The sequence below is a fragment of the Ochlerotatus camptorhynchus genome, unplaced genomic scaffold (assembly GCF_037179485.1).
Source record: "Ochlerotatus camptorhynchus isolate MF236.1 unplaced genomic scaffold, CSIRO-AGI_Acam_v1.1 ptg000046l, whole genome shotgun sequence".
In the NCBI taxonomy this organism is placed as follows: Eukaryota; Metazoa; Arthropoda; class Insecta; order Diptera; family Culicidae; genus Ochlerotatus; species Ochlerotatus camptorhynchus.
Genome location: NW_027040537.1, coordinates 1,681,306 through 1,702,000, shown reverse-complemented (window position 1 = coordinate 1,702,000; position 20,695 = coordinate 1,681,306). Strand labels below are relative to the sequence as shown.

Genomic DNA, 20,695 nt, shown 5'->3' with positions numbered 1-20,695 from the left:
TGTTCAAACACCCTTCGTTCAACCAATTGAAATCAGTTTGCTAAAAATATTTGATTGAAGGCCATAAAATCAAGCGAATAACTTTTATAGTAAGATATTCGATTATTTGCATTTCGTTCAAAAAAATATATTTAGCAAATGAAATTATGACAGTTAATTTGATTATTTAATGACGTCCATGTGTGCGTGTGCTTCGCGTACCTCACGTACCCTGCTGTTCCTTGTTCGGCAAAAACAAGATTTTTGTTTTATTTTCGTCAACAAAAACCAACAAAACTATAAAGTTGCTAAGGTTATCAATGGTACCCGCTGTTTCCCCCGGTTTTAAGTGCTTCTCTCCATTTTAATGGACAAGGTCTCCTCGCACGCAGGTATTAGGTAGGTACCTTGGTAGGTACGACTAATTTGGCCTGAAGCCGACTGGAGTGACTTAAAAAAAAAAATATCTCTGCCATCAACCCAAATAAGCGGTGGCTTCGACCATCTGCGTTATTGTTTTTTTTTCTCCTTCGGCGTCCCATCCATCGTTGCGTGAAGGAACCAATTTCAGGCGCAAATTTGTGGCCTCCTGCGGCCTTGGGGTCGGTGGAAATTGCAACCCCCGAGCGAATATCAGTCTGTCGCGAACCTGTCACTATCCAATAAAGCAATCATCAATTCTCTGATTTGACCTAAGCAGCCGCGTACAAGAAGAGGAGGAGGTCCTAAACAAGCGGTGAAAACAAACAACACGATGCGGCGATGTCTGCACACATGGCTACTTGATCTGACTGACGCGACGCAGCGCAGTAGCCAGTGAGCAGTAGGCTAAACATGCGCTCGCAGTATCAGAGCGGGCGTCGGGGTCAGGATCGGGGGTAGGTAATGAGATTATTGCGAAGCGCATAATCACCTCGCTAATGGATTTTTATTGCTGCAGGTTGAGAGTTAGGGGTGTTCATACCGGACCGGGTTACTCATATATGTCAGGTCTCGTTACAAAAGATCGAAGCGCGTGAGTGCGCTTGTTGATCGTTCAACAATCTCTTTTTCTTCTGCCGGGTTTTCCTGTCAACTAGGGGTTTCCCTACACGGCCAATGAGATCAACCCAAGTTTGAGTTAAGTTTACTCATAAATCGCAAAAAGTTTTTCCAGTATTTCCAAAATCCCGAATATGAGAAAAGTTAAGATTGGATTCCCCCACTTCTAGACTGAGTAAAATTTTCGTCCATTTTCCCCATGTTCTGGAAGCTTTTTGAGGTTTTCCACAGGAAAACAAGAGGCAAATATACTCATCGCTGAGTTCCTGCACTTTTTGCGATTTATGAGTAAACTAAACTCAAATTTGGGTTGACCTCATTGACCGTGTATCACTGATGCGACGACGGTGGCGGTTGCGGTGCTCATCTGCCGACCGTTTGGTCGTTGGGCAAGTATAGGCATTTCGGATTCTGTTTGTGCGAGTAATTTGATTACATTTTAGAATTATGTAACTAAGGCTTCTTTATTAGCTAAACGATTTATTGAATCAACTTACTAGAAAAAATGGTTACTAAACATTTCCTTAATATACGCTAGAAACGTACGCATCTTGGACGTTAAGCGTAGAGCTAGTGGTGCTGGCACATCGGCGGCAAACTTTCTTGGCCGGAGCAGCGGTAGTGGAGCTAGCTTGGCTGTGGCTACCGCTGGTTCTACTGGAGTAGCCGCTGAGACCGGGGTTCTTGACTGAGATATCGCCTTGGGTGCTACCGACGACGCTGTGTTGAGTAGAGCTCACATAGGAAACGGCCGGGGTTGTAACTTTGACAACCGGAGCCAGGGTGGTGCTTGGCACAAATTGATAGTCACTGTGGGAATCGGCGTTGATAATTCCGAGGCTTCCTCCGTTGGAGTAGCTGGAGTATCCACTGTTTCCGAGATCGACGTAGCTTTCGTATCCGGCTCCAGCACCGTTGGTGAAGGAACTGTAGCTGGATCCGGTGTTTCCGAGGTTTGAATATTGGTATCCTTCGCTGCCGCTGCTACTGCCGCTGCTGGATGAACCTGAGTATCCGTTGGATCCCGTTTCGACGTATTGAACAGTTTGTGGGCTACTATAGATGGCTGGAGCAGGAGTGCTGCTGACGTACGAGTAGCTGGCACCGGTGTTTTTCGAGCCAGTGGTACTGTAGGAAGCTGGCGCCAAAGTACTGCTCTCAAAAGAATATTTAGATCCGGCGGAACCAGACGAGTATCCGATGGAACCGCTATCGACGACCTTCACCGACTTTGTAGCAACGACTGGGGCGACATATTTGACCTGTTTCTGTTCTTCCTTCCGGTTCTTGTATTTGATGAAGAAGACTTCGGGTTTGTTCTGCTTGGTAGGTTCCGGCTTTTGAACGATAACTTCTTGCTGGTGTTCAGGTTTCTGGTGCAGCACGTAAACAATGGTCTTCTCTTCGTTGGAAGGCTGTGGGGGAACGACAACGGATTTTGGAGCTGGTGGACTTGGAGCCTTGATGAAGATTATCTTGTAGTGCTTCTGCTTGTGCGAAACTGGTTGAATGACTCGTGGGGATTCGTATTCTTCCTTATCCTCTGGTGGAATATGAACGTAGACATGCTTGAAGACTTCTTCGACCGTATGCTGAGGCTTTACCCAAACACTGGCCTGTTTTTTCTCTCCAGAGCTCCAAGAAGCAGAGCCAAGAGACTGTTGGGCACTTGAAGATCCCCACAGGGAAGCTTGCTGTTCCTGCTGATGACCGCTGCCAGAAGATCCCCAGCTTGAAATCTGCTGTTCTTGCTGATGACCGCTACCGGAAGATCCCCAGCTCGCAATCTGCTGTTCTTGCTGATGACCGCTTCCAGAAGATCCCCAAACAGAAGCCTGCTGTTCCTGTGCTTTCCATGATCCTGCATCGACAACTTGTGGTTGATGCTGCACCTGCAGCACTTGCTGCTTTTCGTAAGTCACTTGGGTTTTCAATGGTTGAACAACTGGAGCTTGATACACATGCGATGTTTGTTGCACTTGCGATAAAATTGGCAGCTGATGCTGGTATTCTACGTTTCCGTGAGCTTCTGGTTCTACACAATCATCAATTTCCGGTGCATAACTTGGAAACGAAGGGAAATAAAGAGTGCTGCTAACCTCCGGTCGATCGTAATGATATCCTTCTGGTGCGGCTAAAGCCACCACTACCACACTCAACACTATCACTAATTTCATATTTGGTCCTTGCAATCAGAATGTCTATTTCTTGAAGCAAAGCACTCTTTCCCAACCGCGAACGTATCGTAATCGAACTTAAAACACAAGTAACAAGGAACGGCCAATGTGCTCCAGTTTTATAGACTTGAACTAGGAAGGACATCGACGTCAACGGCACTTCTGGTTCAACAGCCCCTCAGTCAGTATACTTTTCGGTTCGCTCTACACTCAAACCGATTACATAATCTGTGACCAAAAACCGAAAAATCCATCGTCACACAGAGGCCCTCGTTGTTCGGGTTGTGTATAATACACATGTTTGGACCACTTCTCCGACCAGATCCTGCCTCGGTATGCTAAAAGTACATAACATACTCGGTGTGACAATGACACCCTCCTCCCTACTGTCGATTTGGGCTGGTAGTAGGCTGTGACCCCCAAGAGCACCAAACCGGTAGAGCAACTCTCAATTTCGTCGCTCTGCTGATCTCGGCGTCTTGGATCAAGTTATGTCGCTCAATATTTCGGCTACTTTCGTTCATTTAACTATCACCCGTCATTGGCTACTTGGTGGTAGGTACACCGCATCGTAATCGGTTTTGCGGTGAGTAGTCAGCCGGGTGCCTACTGCGATCTTTCCCTGGAGAGCTTACGAAAGAGAGAAAGAGCCGCACGACAAGACGGCTAATCGATCAATGATCGTTTGTTTCTGAGGACCACGACCGGTTTGGACGAGAGGCGAGGATCCCAATCATCGAGCACCCTACTCACCCAGTGATCCACTGCTCTAGTAAGAGTTACGGTGCGAGGGGGACTTCCACTCAATTTCAGGTGGATGCATATACTGCATGGGGAAATGGAGTAAAACGCGCCGGTGGGGTAATATAACCAACAGCAGTTTGTCGTGGACTTTTCAAACAAAATTTATGGTGGATGTACCAGTTATGGCTTTGGAATTCCCATATGTCATAATTGGAACGCACCATAGCCATAACTGGTACACCGACCCTAATGGTTTTTCTTCCATAACTGCTAGGTGGGCTGATGATCTATCATTTAGTGAAATTTTCACTAGCTTGAAAAAAGGTCGTTGATCATATTACCCCGCTGGCGCGTATTGCACCCACTTCCTCTATAGCGGAAAAAAATTTAAACAAAAAAGTAAAAGTGGCGTGTCCTTCACAGCCGGCCTATGTTGTTGTGTACAGTCTGGATTGTTCCTGGTGTGTGATGCAGTGGAAGATTTCCATCCCGGTGAGGGTAGTAAAAGGGAAAGGATTTTTTTTTGTCTTCGCTTGAGCGGACTGGGAACTTTGGGAATGGACTGTCTGTAGCCTTGATGAAGTTTGCGTAATAATCGTAGGTTGATGATCCATCTTGAAAAACAAAGTTTTTCATTTGTTCCAGTGATTGGAAGATTCAGAAGTTAAATTTTACATGATCGTACACTGTTATTTGTGATGTTAAAATACACGTTCTGTGCATCTTTGAGAATGCAGTGCCTTCTAGTTTTTGACAACATAATTTCATCAGTTATTGCTTTAACAAGTATTGACCAATATTTTTTGAATATTTTTAAAAACATCACCAGTCAATCTAATTTCTAATCCCTGAATAACGGTGTAGTAAAATGTCATAAATTCAAGTTAGTGTTTGATGAATTTGATAGAAACTAAATAAATAAATAAGCACGTGTTGCCAAAAACAGGGAGCCGCTGTAATTGTAAAGTGATAGTCGTAACCTCACCGTTCGAGCTTGTATCGAAAAGATACGAGGTATTAACATTTAGGTCATAGAAAGGCTACTTATCGTCGTTCACTCGTGTGTTTTTTTTTTTCAAAGTGAGAAGTTCTACGCCAAATGACGTAACATCTCTGATCACGCCTTTCTTCGGAAGGGAAGTAAAGCCGTTGGTCCTCGGTTCATGAGTTGATGGATCGATAGGTAGGGTCTAGGTGTGGGCTGCCTCGCTGGCGTCGGTAGCATTGGTGCTCAAAACGGAAAACAAATCAAGGGAAAAAAAATGACAAATCGAAAAAAAAACTCGACCTTCTCCGATTTGCATGAAACATTGCATAATTGTTTGTTATGTACAATGATTCACATTTTTGCTAAAATCCGGTCATTTTTAACCTTGGAACATTTTCAAGCCTTAATAAAGGGCGAACACGAAATTATTGCGACACCGAAAATGTCATGCCAATTTTCTTATAATGTTTAGAATCAAACCAAAAATTGAACGCATTTTCGCTTGATGCCCTCCATCAAAGTCTTTACAGTGTCATCTGGTACCAGTTCCTCAGTTTTTTTTTTTCCATTTTCTTAACATGTCCTTCTCGTCTTTGACTATCTTCTTGCTCTTCCGAAGTTCGCGCTTCATTATTGCCCAGTACTGCTCCACCGGGCGCAGCTCCGGACAGTTTGGCGGATTCATGTCCTTTGGAACAAAATGGACAGAATTGGCCTCATACCACTCCAGGACACTTTTAGAATAGTGGCATGATGCCAAATCTGGCCAAAATAGCGGAGCTTCGTCGTGCTGCTGCAAGAACGGCAAAAGGCGCTTCTCGAGGCACTCAGATTTGTAGATCTCGCCATTTACTGTGCCCTTTGTCACGAAAGGCTCACTCCTCAGTCCGCAAGAGCAGATGGCCTGCCAAATGAGATATTTGGAGGCGAACTTCGACATTGTCTTCTTCTTAAATTTGTCGTCCACATCGAACTTGCTCTTGCCGGTGAACAACTCCAACCCCGGAATTTGCTTAAAATCGGCTTTTATATACGTTTCGTCGTCCATCACACAGCAGCCATATTTTGTCAGCATCTTCTCGTAGAGCTTCCGTGCCCGAGTTTTAGCCGTCGATTGTTGCCGCTCATCGCGGTTTGGGAAGTTCTGTACCTTGTATGTATGTAGTCCAGCTCTCTTCTTTGCATTCTGGACGTAGCTCTGCGACATGCCGATCTTTTTAGCCAAATCACGGCTTGAGACGTTGGGATTTGCTTTAATCATCCGCTTCACCTTTCCCTCCGTCTTTTTGTTCTCCGGTCCCGGTTTTCTTCCAGCTCCTTTGCCGTGGTCCAACGTCAACCGCTCCTGGAACCGCTTCAACACTCTGGAGACGGTTGAATGGTGAATGTTCAACATTTTTCCCAACTGCCGGTGCGACAGGTCAGGAAATTCCAGGTGTTTGGAAAGAATTTGTTCTCTCAACTCGCGTTGGTTCACCTCCATTTTCTTTGAATCGAAAAACACGACTTCGAGTTTGACAGCATGTACACAATACACATCAATGAGAAAGTGTGCAAAATTTGGTTGATTTTTACTCAATTGTAAACAAGTTATGCCCTGTTTAATGTGTCGCAATAATTTCGTGTTCGCCCTTTATCCCTAAATGTCCTAGCCCGTTTTTTTAATTTCATTAAAAAAACTGTTACTGTTGAGATTATTTAACCTAGATTTTGTAACATATTAATTAAATGTTTGTTTGTTAGTAGGTTAGTAAAGTAAATAATTATAAATGTTAGTAAATGTTAATGCTACAAATTGATAAATACTCCGGAGTAGCTAATAATAAGGACATAATTTGTTAACACACTTCACACCACAACACACACTACACAACAGTATGAAGTGAGCCAAAAAGGGAAAACAAGAGTTGCCACAGATACCAGGACTGGACACGTCAAAAAGGGAACATGAACAAAGGGTATGGAAAAAGGAGGGTCAAACTACCGGGTAATAACTTGATAAGCGTCTTTCTTATCCAGAGCTTCGAAGCGTTAAGTTTGCTATCCTCCATAAAAATAAATCAGAGATAAAGAAGTTTATTTGAAATCACCGTTACCAAATTTGATTTGGAAGTTAAATACGAATCAGGTATGGAGTAAAAGGACATAGCACAAAACAGAATAAAGTAAAAAAAATACCCGGTAGCCCTCCTAATACCCACCCTGGGACGTTCTTTCCTTAGGACCCATTATTAATCGCCTGAATTGTCCAGCAAGTTATCCGCCATTCCGGCGTGCGATTGGACTTCCAGCGCCGACGTCTGAAGGAGTGTGATCCGCCAATCCGGCGTACGATCCGTCCCTCTTGGATTCGGCGTAGGCATTACCCCGAGCGTCAAGGCAAAGGCGACATTCCCGCATTTCGTGCTTGCATCCGGCCGCATCGTGAGACACTACCCACATACACACACACACAGTAAGTCGAAATAAAAAGCTAATTAACAAGAGAGAAAGTGCTTTCAATTCCTTGATCGAACAATCCTACCTACAGCCGACCCTGAAGGTTCCTCTTTCATGCTCGAGCTAAAGCCAGTAAAAAAAGAGGTTGTTGTAGAACCCACCCTCAGTGATCCCCGTTGGCTAGACCAGGGATCGAGGGCTTAGCGAAGTGGTCCGTCTGACCGCTTTTAACAAAACTTATGAAAAATGCAGGCTATATGGACACCTGAAAATTGACAATAATTGTAGAACAAGAAATTTTGGACAAATGTTTGATAGTTTTTATTAAAACGTTGTTTCATGTTTTCATACGCTGATTTTTTTTGCATTATTACCGTGATTTTTAGCCGTAGGCTAGTTCATCACGTATTTCATTACGCTGAAAACAATGTTTCAGAAATTTTGAAAAGTACTAAAAAAGTAAAAAGTTGTTAGTACGTTAATTCAAAAATTGAACCAAAATCCTTATTCTACGATCTTTGTTAGAATTCAAGATTTAATGTGTTTGAAATTGAAAAAAATAAATTTTTCATAAGGTTTTTTTTTATATAAGAATTTTAAAAATCCGGCGAGGTTATTTTGAAATATTTGGGTTTTATTTGTTTTGAATTTTTACTTTACAAATAATCACAATTTTCTCTTCTTTTCTTTCTTCTTTCCTTTATTTAAAGTCGGTCTCTGTTCTGAAATCTAGTGCCAATCACCAACGGACAACGATTGCCATCTATTGACGGCAATCGAATGTGCAAGAACGAAGCTTCCAAACCGCACCCATTAAATTCAACAAACATGGGCCGGGACCAACGGCTTCACTTCCCTTCCGAAGGAAGACGTGACCAGTGATTTTTATTCCTCAGAAAAATCCCACCGACCTCGGCTGGGATTGAACCCAGACCCATTGGGGTGAGAAAGCAGTCACGCTTACCACTACACCACCGGCGTCAGCTGATAATTTTCTCAGAAAGGCTGAATAAAAGTACGTACCAAACAAAAAGACCTCTAATTCGTGATTCAATAAGTTTAAAAAGTTCATTAATGGTACTTTTATTAAAACATCAACCTTACATTTCTCCAATTCGAACGAAAGCTCGAACCTTCCTCTTGATGGAGCCCATCAGCGCCCGCACAGTTTAAACGGACACGGAATCAGCGCATTTTTTTTCCATTTTTCTCGCATTTGCTATATGTTCTTGACTGCCGCGCTGCTTCGTCGAAGTCGCTGCTATGAAATTGCCCATTATTTTCGATTGGTCGAAATTCCGGGCTATTCGGAGGATTCATTAGCTTGAGGACAAAATCGATCTTGTTGGCAGCGTACCACTCCGGAACCAACTTGGAGTAGATGACTTTGCCCCTATGCTTGCGGATGAACGGAAATACACGCTTTTTCAGGCATTTTTCGATGTAAACTTGGGATGTCATTGTTAACGATGTGACGAATGGTTCCGTTTTCAGGCCACAACTTCAAATCGCTTGGCAAATCATGGCCTTCTTCACGAACTTGTCGGCAAACACGAACTTGAATCTTCCCGGCTCATCCCCATGTCCAGTCACGATGTAAAACTTTTGACCGGGAAGCTGCTTAAAATCGAGTTTGACGTATGTTTCGTCATCGATCAAAGTGCAGCCCTTGTGTTTCGTCAAAACACGATCGTACAAGAGCCTTGCACGCTTTTTGGCTACGGAATTCGGCTTCATGTGCCGGTTCGGATGTTTACTGGCTTTGTGCGACTTGTATCCTTACCTGGAAAGGATGTTCCGCACCGTTTGAAAATTGGCGTTGTACCTTCTGGCCACATCTCGGCTTTAACGCACTTCAACACCTTGCTGCGCAGCTGACGATCCCTGGTTCCAGATTTTTTCGTAGGTCCGCTGATTCCTCTTCACACTCTTGTAGGTTTTGAGCACTCCATGATCTGTTGTTTTCGGCATCCTCAGCACTTTAGCCAGCTTGGAACCGGACCACTCTGGATTGATCGAGTTCCATTTGACGTTATTTCTGAACGCGATCGACTACTTTGATCAAACGTGCACCAGTTGTTCTCTATTGACAAATCCAAGTTTATGCCGGCCACCGCGGCGCTCTTATCGTAGCGGTGATGAACTTGAGATCATCTGTCAAACTGCATATATTTTCAAGTTTGTGATAAGAAAACTATGTTTTACCTGTTATTGTAATTGCTTTATTCAATAACAGAAAGCAAATATGAACAGAAAAGTAGCGCCGGTAAGAATGGTAAGTAAATCCTAATTCTTAAAAGTAAAATTATTGATATTTCTTCAAAATGAAAAATATGTTGCTCCCAGCAAAACACCAACAAACAATATATTGTTCCATCCGCAGAAACATCATCTTTCCTATAGCTGAACCTGAATCTTTCTTTTAGCTGAAAGAATATAGCTGAACGGAAACCCTTTCTTCTCTGGCATAAATAGAATCTCTCTGGTTAGTAGAATTAGATATTTAAGTGCTAAATTATTGAAATAGCATTGTAATAAACAAAAATCGTACCTCTCACGCCAAAGTCACGAGTTCAAATCTCACCCCCGGACAAGTCACGAATGACCCAAGAGTGTTAAAGTGACTATAATAAAAAAAAAAAAATCGTAGAACAAACATGATAAACCCAACTAACTCCCTGCATGCTACCGTATTAAACCAACAACCAGCATCGGGTGCCTGCATTGGAATACATTTTACAAAAGGGGCTCTTCTATTTTTATTTAGTTTGGTTGGTCACGCCCTAATAAAAAATTACCATAAACGAACGATAACCCAAATCATTGAACTATTCCACAAATGGTTTGGATGATACCTTGAACACGGCATTAAGCAAATTAACCATAACATTTTTATTAGGGCGTCTCCATATCAACATTAATTGATGTGATATGGCTGTTAACATAACCATGTCCATAACCTTAGCATGTTTTTTCAATTAAATTTGGAAACTAGTAATTTTTATTTTAGGATGGACACATCTTACAATAGATTTTTAGGTTTTGTACAAAATTCAGTCATTTTAATAGCATATTTACACGAACTAGCACTGTAATTTAACAAATTTCCATAAAAATAATGAAATTTACAAGGGCTGTGACTATCTGATCACCTCCGGATAGTGCTTATTCCTGTCACCAGGCGCGCATTAGTTTAAGTTGGATTCGTCAATACGCCTTTTTAATGCACCACCAACGTAGAGTGCGCCACGCGAGTTCGAGAAGAAACGTCAACCAAACCGTTTGTTTACATCAGAATAAGTAATTTTCCCCAACGCAAATAACAGCATTTTTCATTCAAAATCTTGCCAATTTCCATCGGTAATTGTCTTATTGTACGATTTTCCACAAATCTGAAATGATTTGCACCTTAACTATTCACACACAAGAAATCCGGAAGATCATAACCACTAAGGCACTATTCTAATTTTCCATTTTTCTCAACAAAAATATTCCTGAACACCAGCAGGATTTTTTCAAAAACGTTACAGAATTAAATTTTTCAACTGTAGATTAAGTTTTGCAGCATCTCAGATGAATCAATTGATCAGGAAAAGTAAAAAAGTGTTCCACTTCCTATGTCTCAAGGCAAAAAATTATGCTCACAACACTCTTTTTGACGTTCTCCTATTCACCACAGAGGTTGAATCGATTGTTTAGTTTCTATTAAAAAGGCCTATAGAAGTGTCGATTCCCAACACTAGAGGCGTGCTAGCGGCACACGCACAGGAGAGCAACACCTGTGATCTGCGAACAACTCCAATGAAGCCAAATTTCGCTGGTGCTCTCGTGCTCTGGTGCTAATTTGACAGCTCTTCCTTTTCCTCTATGATTAAGCTTGGTACATGTCGCGCCGCGTTGCGGAAAATAGTTACAGTATTCTAAAGACTGGACTCGGAAAAAATGCGACACTTTGTTTTGGGTGTGGGTAAAAATTAATGAAATTTTGGGTAATACTAGTTTAGAGTGTTATGTATATGTGTGCAAAATTTTATCGCGTTCTGTCAAGTAGTTTTCAAGATGCATTCGAAACAAGAAGAGCTACGCCAGCAAATCTTGGGCGCGGTGATCGATAATCCTGGTCAGTCGCACAGATGGATCGGCAAAAGGCTTGGAATTCACCATTCCACCGTGTCCCGCATTGTGAAGATGTTTCAGGAGACGAAGACCATCGAGCGGCGTGCTGGAAGCGGCCGAAAACCGAAAACGAAATACCCAGAGAAGGCGCGGAAGATAAGGCAGTACTTTAAGAATAACCCGAACCTTTCCACCCGAGACGTGGCCAAAAAGGTCAATTCGTCGAAGTGATTCGTCCAGCAGACCATGAAGCGGACTAGGCTACGTGTTTTTTAGGTCAGGAAGGCGCCAAACCGGGCTGACAAACAAAACACGGTGGCCAAATTGCGTGCGCGGAAGCTGTACCGTGAGTGGCTGGTCAAGCCAGGCTGTCTCGTCATGGACGAAGAGACATACATCAAGGCGGACACCAAATAAATCCCCGGCCTCGAGTTTTTTTTATCGGTACGTCCCGCATGGTGGTTCCGGAAATGTTCCGGAAGAGAAAGATGGACAAATTCGCGAATAAGTACCTGCTGTGGCAGGCGATCTGCGAGTGTGGACGGTACAGCAAGCCGTTCGTTACAACCGGCACCATAAACGGGCAGATTTATCGAGAGGAATGCTTGCAGAAGCGCTTGCTGCCCTTCCTCCGCTCTCACCGTGGTCCCACGCTGTTCTGGTCGGATCTCGCTTCGTGCCATTACGCCAAGCCTGTAATGGATTGGTACGAAGCGAAGGGCGTTAATGTGGTCCCGAAGGAGGTGAACCCGCCAAATACACCAGAACTTCGTCCGATCGAAAAGTTTTGGGCGATAATGAAGAAGAAGTTGAAGAAAAGCGGAAAAACATTCAAAACCGATGAAGCTTTGAAGAAAAACTGGGAGAAATTGTGTAAGGAAGATGGGCAAAGCCTCGCCCAAGATCTCATGAGTAGTGTTAAGAGAAATGTACGAGCATTCAGCTTGGGGGAGGAAATTCAATAAATAAATTATGCCAAAACATAGCTAATATATAGTTATTTAATCCCTGAAAATTTGAGAAGTATCCGATTTAAAATGAATTTTTGGTGATCATTTTTGTGTGTCTCATTTTTTCCGACTTTAGATAACGTTATAGGAAAGTAATAATGGTTTTGAAGGCATTACATTTGTGGCCATGGTTGGATGATTACATGTTATAGATCACCATCGCTGCTTAAATTTTCGGCAGTTTCAAGAACTGGATCGCATTGCGGGGGGTTGGGCGCACGAGGGGCGTACCAATTTACTTTTAGTCAACCTTTACAACTTAGTCTCGGACGACATGTGAATAATTGCCCATAACAAACAATTACGCAAAGTTTCATACAAATCAGAGATTTTTTTATCGTTATTTTAGCCTGGAACTGCTCAGCTACTTTGCGGACAACACTGTATTGTGCAGTGTGACATAGTAGCCATGATTTTTGTGCTCTATTCAGAGGGTCAGATATATTCTGCCGTGTGACAGTGAGGTGATGTATACGCCACCATGGCCAATTTTCGCTTTTTTTTTTGAATATTCAGTGCATCAAACAGCACCTATTGAGGCAAAAAAGATCCATTGAACATCTCGATTTTGCAGCAAAGTAACGTCCGTAGAACAAAATTTCAAAAAATAAATTCGATTTCTCCTAACATCATCTTCCATGAGGATGTCAATTAGGGCTATAATTATTGATTGAAATCAAGCTGCAGTGCAAATTTACCTCATCAGAAAAAAAGCTTCTGCTGAACAATTTTGATTTTAGCGCTTACGTCACATTGCATAGTGGTCCAGAATAAGAATTTAGCAGGATAGATGGATTGAGAGCCTAAAATTTAAAAAAAACAGAAGAAACGTGTCTTCTACAAAGGTGTTTCTAACACAAGGGGTAATCGAATCTGCACACTGTGCAGAAACACAGCATGGCACACTGTTCGGCACGCTAGGGCACACGTTCACAAATAGTACACAAATATTATAGTATTAAACGGCATCACTGTCGAGTGTAGTCGTTTTGCCAATCGTTGCTAAGGTTCTTCTTCTTCTTGTTTCCTTTATTTAAAGTCGGTCTCTGTTCCACAATCTACACAGCAAAAAAAAATGTACACACCAAAAAATTCTGAATTTTACTGGCGATGTAAACATCCATGCATGCAAACATTCATACATGTAAACTTCCTTTTCACGTAAACTAGCAGCTTGCAAGAAATGTTGCAAACAAAAGTGGACAGTTGCATACAATTTATGGAATATTGCATTACATGTCTCATAAATTTACACGATCTATAATCAAAACTTGTATGATATATGACGCTCCATTTATGTGCATCATAGTAACGGGAATTTACACTAAAGGGTGATACGGTCAAAATTTGGTCAAGGGAAAACGCGTGTAAATCGGTGAAATCGTTTATTTAAAAAATCAAATTAAATTTCTTTTTCAAGTTCAATTAGTATAAAATTCAGGAAAAATATTCAGTTAGGCTTCCGCTTTTCCAAATCCGAATTGCCGGGCCTTACGGTTGACCCCTGCCATCAGATTTTGTACAGCCACCTTGTCCACCTTCTTCGCCGCAGAAAGCCAGTTTGCCTTGAACTGCTGCTCGCCCTTAGCAGTTTTTTTGGTCTTCTTTAGGTTCCGCTTGACAATAGCCCAGTATTTCTCAATTGGGCGGAGCTCTGGCGTGTTGGGAGGGTTCTTGTCCTTGGGAACCACCTGCACGTTGTTGGCGGCGTACCACTCCATGGCCTTTTTACCGTAATGGCAAGATGCCAAATCCGGCCAAAACAGTACGGAACAACCGTGTTTCTTCAGGAAAGGCAGCAGACGTTTATTCAAACACTCTTTCACGTAAATTTCTTGGTTGACAGTCCCGGAAGCTATGAAAATGCTGCTTTTCAAGCCACAGGTACAGATGGCTTGCCAAACCAGATATTTCTTTGCGAACTTTGACAGTTTCATGTGCTTGAAATCATCTGCTACCTTTCCCCTTCCTTTTGCCGTATAAAACTCCTGTCCCGGAAGCTGCTTGTAGTAGTCCATTACCACGCAGTCAAACTTCGTCAGCATCGTCGTGTACAGCCTCCGGGATCACGCTTTGGCCGTCGTATTTTGTTTATCATCGCGATTTGGAGTCACTACCTTCTTGTAAGTCGATAGTCCGGCTCGTTTTTTGGCTCGATGCACGGTTGTAGACGATACACCCAGCTTATTTGCGGCATCTCGGAGAGAGAGGTTAGGGTTTCGCTTGAAACTACCGGCAACTCTCTTTGTCGTCTCAGCGGCTTCCGGTTTTCGATTTCCCCCCGATCCAGACTTCCTGGCTGTCGACAAACGTTCCCCAAACACTTTAATTACATTTGTAACGGTTGATTTGGCAACTTTTAGCGATTTTGCCAACTTTGCGTGCGAGTAGCTCGGATTTTCGCGATGCGCGAGCAAAATTTTGATACGCTGCTCTTCTTGCTTGGACGGCATTTTGACAACTGAAGAGTGAATTCCAAAATCAAAATAGGAGCAACATTCTTCACACACACACACCTTCAAAATCAGGGGTGTTCAGGGTTTTTAAATGCAAAATTGAAAGAAATACGTCAAGTTGATATTGACCAAATTTTGACCGTATCACCCTTTACTTTTTTAGCTGTGTAGCTATCTTCAAAGGGAGACCTTTTTTAATTAATTCATTGAATATATTCAAATCAATATTGAAAGATACCATTTATACCCCGTTCACATTACAGCGTATATCACGTGATATACGTTGTCTTGCAATGAGCACTCATACATCTATTTTTCACTGGAAATCCTATGAGTGCTTATTGCAAGACAGCCTATATTACGTGATATAGGCTGTAATGTGAACGGGGTATTAGCAAGGTTTTTGTCAAAATATTAAGAGGCACAATAAAATATAAAACAGAAAAGTACTTTTTCTCACTGAACAATCTCAAACAATCACACACTTAATCTAGCTCGGTAAAATCTGAGATCTCAGCAAACATTTCATTTGTTTGCTGAGATTCAGCTAATCATCATCGAGACTCAGCAATCAAATGTCACTTTTGCTGAGATCTCAGTGAAACTTTTTTTGCCGAGATTTGCACAGCCGAGCTCGGTAGATAAAACTAAGTGTGTGGATAACACGGGACCTTCCTTAGCATGGCTATTTCACCCCCATCTCCCCTACCGTAAACCGGAGGAAAGAGGATGACTGTTTAACGTGAACTAATTTCTGTAGCTATGATGAGAACTATATAACTCTCCATGATTACGTAGCATATAGATCCTTAATCTAGCTCGGTAAAATATCCAACAGCCGATTACCTCGGCATTTACTTTTGCTGATATCTCTGAAAAATATCTGTTTGTTAGCAGATATCTCAGCAAAATGTTATTTGTTAGCTGAGTCTCGGCAATTGTTTTACTGAATCTCAGCAAAATAAATTGCATAATAACTCGGATGTTGGAATCTTGGCGAAAAAATTAAAGTGTATAGGATGTTTAATATATTTTTAGGAAATTTTGGAGCTTTCAAATTTGAAAATGTCGATATTTGGTGGAATCTACTCCCTTAAAATAGCTTCCCAGTGCATCTTTAGTAAATATGCTTTATACATTTGGGGTCCCTGAAGCCAACTCAGCTAAAATGACAAAATAGGAAAATCCTCTAATTCTACTTTTGCGTAATATTTTACATAATTTAAATTCAGTGACACTTTAGACAAAAAGCAACTTCAAAGCTAATTCCAGCAGTCGTTGCAGCCCTATAATCTTTTAATCTTTTGATAGATAGGGTTTACCAAAAATTTCAATTGTGGTTTTCTGAACAGGTAGCCATACGAATTTTCTCAGGATCAACTATGGCAAACCGTTAAGTTTTTATCCTTTTCCAAAACGCAGAAGATGGTTTTTGGATAATACACATCTCAAAAGGAGCAGCTCTTAGAATTTGTATAACAAGGGAATCCTAAACTAAAAATTTTAACAACAGAAATTAAAAACTCTTACTCAATTACTACAAGAAATTTTATACACTTTCCATATTTGCAATAATATTAAGTGTTGCTAAAGAGAACTGAAAAACATAGAGTCAACACGTTGTAAAGTAACGGTACAATGAGATTCAATGATTGATCCAATCATTAGATCTCATTCTACCGTAACGTAACAGCGTGTTGACGACAGCTATTCTGAATGACTTCTGTTTCATTAAAATTGAATTCTGTTGAAATCTGCTCCAATGGAAAATTTTCGAAATTCCTGTAAATCAGCAAGAAGATTTGAAAAATGTCCTTCTCATTCCATGATTTCCCCCCACGTGAACATCACATGCACACCTCAGCAATGCGCCCTTCGCACATCGAAAGCAACAACGGACGGTGAAGAATGCTACCGTTTTCGCAATAGGCACGTTTGTTGGTTAAAAATCCATTTAGCTTCGCTTGTGTCATCTCCGCATCAGATAGCACGTCATGTAGTGCACCGTCCGTCATCATCGTGGCCGTCATCCGCCGGGAAATCCAAGTGGGCCGGTTGGCTGGCTGTTGAAAGCGAAAATGTCACCCACCGACCGGGGCAGTCAGCTGAAAAAAAAAATCTAGGTTATGATCATTTTCACATTGCAGACTCCCCGCGCCTGCACATGTTCGGCACCTCGGATTCTTCTGCTAATGATGATGATGGGAGATGGGTGTGTTTTCCTATAGTTTTCCTCTCCACAGCGTATCATTATCCGTCGTTATAAAGTACGCGGGCTATGGATCAATGGTTGGTGGTGCGTTATGAGTCGAATATATCTTCCACCATTAAACAGCCGTAACCCGAGGGCACGGACCGGGAGGTTGCGCTGCGCGGATAGAACTTGCTTCACCTAGCCGTTCGTAAACTTGACATTTACGAACGGTGCAAACGTTTCGTTAAATTGGGCGGAAACGGGGACATCAAATATGCTGTGAAATGAGATTTTGACGGGGTTCTTTTCGTACGTGTTAATCAAAGTCAGCGAGATGCACCCTCCACGGTGTGACAGTCAAGTTTATTTGACACCAATGATCACTAGATTGTATTAAAACTTGCAAAAGCACTTCTCTCAGTTAAATCTTATATTTATGTTGGTAGCTGCACGACAACTGATAGTGGCAGTTGAGATTAACGCGTGATCATTGAATTGCGTCACCCCACGAGTAAACATTATCGTAATTATGGTTTTCCACTACCTCAGTCAAAACAATGCAATGCAATCAAAATGTACAAGTACAGCATTTTGAAAGTCAAACCCTTTCTTACGATATTAATGCAGTCACTGTGATGATCGCATAATCGAAACCAATTAAAGGTTCGAGTATAATTTTGATTTTTGTTAAATTTGCTGTTCAAATTGCCTAAGTAAACCATTACTATGAAAAATGACCAGGTTCGTGACCCTCTTGTAGGTCAAATATGACAAAGTTGACACAATGTAATGAGTTCATGTTAACATGCGCGATGAAAGCTGAAAGAGTGTTATTACGGCATAAATGGCCCACAATAACAGCGACGGCGTGGTTGACCAAATGAAGAAAACGGGTTTTACTGCCGTGATACATACCTACAGGTGGAGATAACCTTGGGGCCTCAAGTACGAATGGACGGGGAAATGGTCGTGCATGAATGAAATCAAAAGGAAACTGGATGAAGCTCGCGGTTTACGAGCCTACTTGGGTGTTCTTGGATAGATTTCGGTTTGGGATCAAATTCTTTTAGAGAATTTTGGCATGCTGCTTCAAACATTCCCATGTCTCAAATTTGTCTTCGCCGTAACGAGCCTCATTAAACAAAACATAACTAGTGCAAAATCTTCAAACGCGAGACGACTCTGTTTCCCAAGATTTTACGCCAACTAAACCTAAATTGCCATAACTCATAAACGTGGTTACCGATAATGCGACAACAAAGGAATAAGACGCGGAAAAGACGATTTTATGAAATCACATGCCGCTGTTGTTTGATCGCAGTGCACTCGTTTTAATTAACCGAAATATCCACCACAACAGAAATAGACCCAGTATAGACAGACGACGGTGGTGCTTAACCACTATCTCCGCGTATCTTTTTTTCTTCCAAAAGGAAAAGATGGACGCACGACGGTCACAGCATGCTGCGAAAACAAAAACTAAATTGCAGTTTAATCTTTTCGCCAACTGCTGTCTACTTTTACATTACTACCGTTCGCAAAGACAGGCTGTGCTTTGGGTTGACTTGACTCGTTGTTAAGTCGGGCGTGAGAGTAAAGTGCACAGCTTAACGACATTGTCGATGCAGTTAATGAATTTTCAAGTGCGTTCACTTTACTTTTTGAGATCAGTAGCAGTTTGGGTACCGACCTGTCGGGACCGTTACATGCACCGACTGTGTACTATGTACCGTGGACCCCCGTTACCGTTAATCTGAACAACACTTCGTGCATATTAACGAGGTTCATTTTTAATTTGAACTTCTAGTAACCCTACGACCACCAGAAAAGCGAGTTTCTGGTAGCCTTAATTACTGTTCTGTTTTGATTCTGCATTCCGTTTCATTTCGCTTTTCTCCATTTCATGTGCTAAATGACGTTTGAGTAATTTTTAGTTTGTACGGCGTGCAGATTAGCGGGGCTCAAACTAAGACGTGTCTAGATTAAAAACGATCAGATTACCGTGGGTCCACGGTAGTACACTTGTAGTTGACTTTTCTCGCTAGTTTGGCACTGCTATCAGTTGAAAAATTGTAGGAGACACACTGGCAGCGAAATCGTGTACCCTTAAGGTATTTTACTGTTTGTTGTGAGGTTTGTTTGGAGGTGAGATGTGACATGGGAACTGCTGTAGGTATTGAGTTATTTAGTATTCAACGATATACATAGTTTTAGCAGAAAGATTTGTGACCCCGGGTTTTTGAACAGGACTACTATTTCAGATCCCACATGCAAAAATATGACTCGCCGTAGATGGTCCTAGTAGGCACCAAAGTGCACTACCCAGGCGGACGCTCCTTCGATTCGGCCTGCTTCGTCCCTCCTTGGCTCTTAACTGCGGTGGCGAGACTGGCTCTACTGGCTGAGCCACCGCAGTGAAGACGGCGGGTGTTCGGGGATCCTTGGTGGTTAGCCGGGGAAGCAAAATAATCCTTTACGCTTAGCTTCCCTTGGTGGCGATCCGACACCCTTCACTAGTGCCGAGTTCACAAACCACGGACCGGCTTATCGGGGACACATCATTTCCTCCGGCCAAAAGTTCCAGCAGTTTGCTTGAAGCGGATTAACACGCCTTGAAGTTATCGAAGCTTTCCTAAAGTGGCCGAAGTTATATAGAAGTTCTCAAATCTTACCTTATTATCCCGCAGTATATTCATGAATCTTCCCAACTAACATTTTTACTCTATAAGCCAACTTTTCCAGCATTGTGCTGTAAAGTAACTGAAAAAAGGCTGTAGATACAGCTACAAACAAAAGCTAGCGAAATAGTTTTGGAGCAGTCAGTCGCACAGAATAACAGCAGCCAATAAACGCTAATGTCGCTTCTATGCAGATATTAATTAACTTTCAACAACAATGCTAATAAAGTGATTATATTAGCCATCAATTCTACACAAGCAACCACTCTTGCTGAATAACATAAACATCAAAAGAGCTTGTTTAACAACTTAACAACCTGTACTCAGCTAGTAAACTGTGTTAGCGCTACTTTGGAAGCATTTTAAAGTCATCTAGGTTTATTTTTAGACTTGTGCAGTTTTACAGCTCTTACTCCGCTCCTTTACAAAGCTGAACTAACTAGTCGATAAAAGTGATTCATGTGTACTATTATAAACCCTCTACTCAGCGATCTTGTTGTCGAAGGTCATGTAGATTTGTTTACGTCAGTTCAAAGTGTCGGCGTAGCGAAGTTGGTAGTGTCAATGTTTGCAAATGCGGTTGTCTTGAGTTCGAGTCCTGGTTCCGGTTCAGGGTAATAATTAGGTGGTGTGCTTATAACTAATTTCGAGCAATTTTATTCGCAGCTAAATAAAATCAAGAAAAGTAAACTGTATTTAACCCGGCTTCAGGATCAAGCTGTGTAGTGATTATTGAATAATCGGGAAAAGGTTGAATTAGCGCCATGCAAGTTTACACACAACTAAATAGCAGAATAACTGCTGTATAGGAGCGTAAGTAGATATGCAATAAGAGCTTCCCAAAACCGTCCCAACAGCCATAAGTAGTTGACT

The 20,695-nt window shown here is 42.0% G+C and overlaps 2 protein-coding genes across 2 annotated transcripts; one reads left to right on the top strand and one right to left on the bottom strand.

The window, feature by feature from the left end:
* Positions 1-1,465: 1,465 nt before the first annotated feature.
* On the bottom strand, positions 1,466-3,300 carry LOC135716924 (uncharacterized). The gene has a single exon (XM_065239037.1). It carries the CDS (start codon positions 3,195-3,197, stop codon positions 1,545-1,547), a length of 1,653 nt encoding a protein of 550 aa, XP_065095109.1. The 5' UTR covers positions 3,198-3,300; the 3' UTR covers positions 1,466-1,544.
* An 8,672-nt stretch (positions 3,301-11,972) lies between these two features.
* Positions 11,973-12,449, top strand: LOC135716125 (uncharacterized). Its single transcript, XM_065238919.1, has one exon. It carries the CDS (start codon positions 11,973-11,975, stop codon positions 12,447-12,449), a length of 477 nt encoding a protein of 158 aa, XP_065094991.1.
* The last annotated feature ends 8,246 nt before the right edge of the window (positions 12,450-20,695 follow it).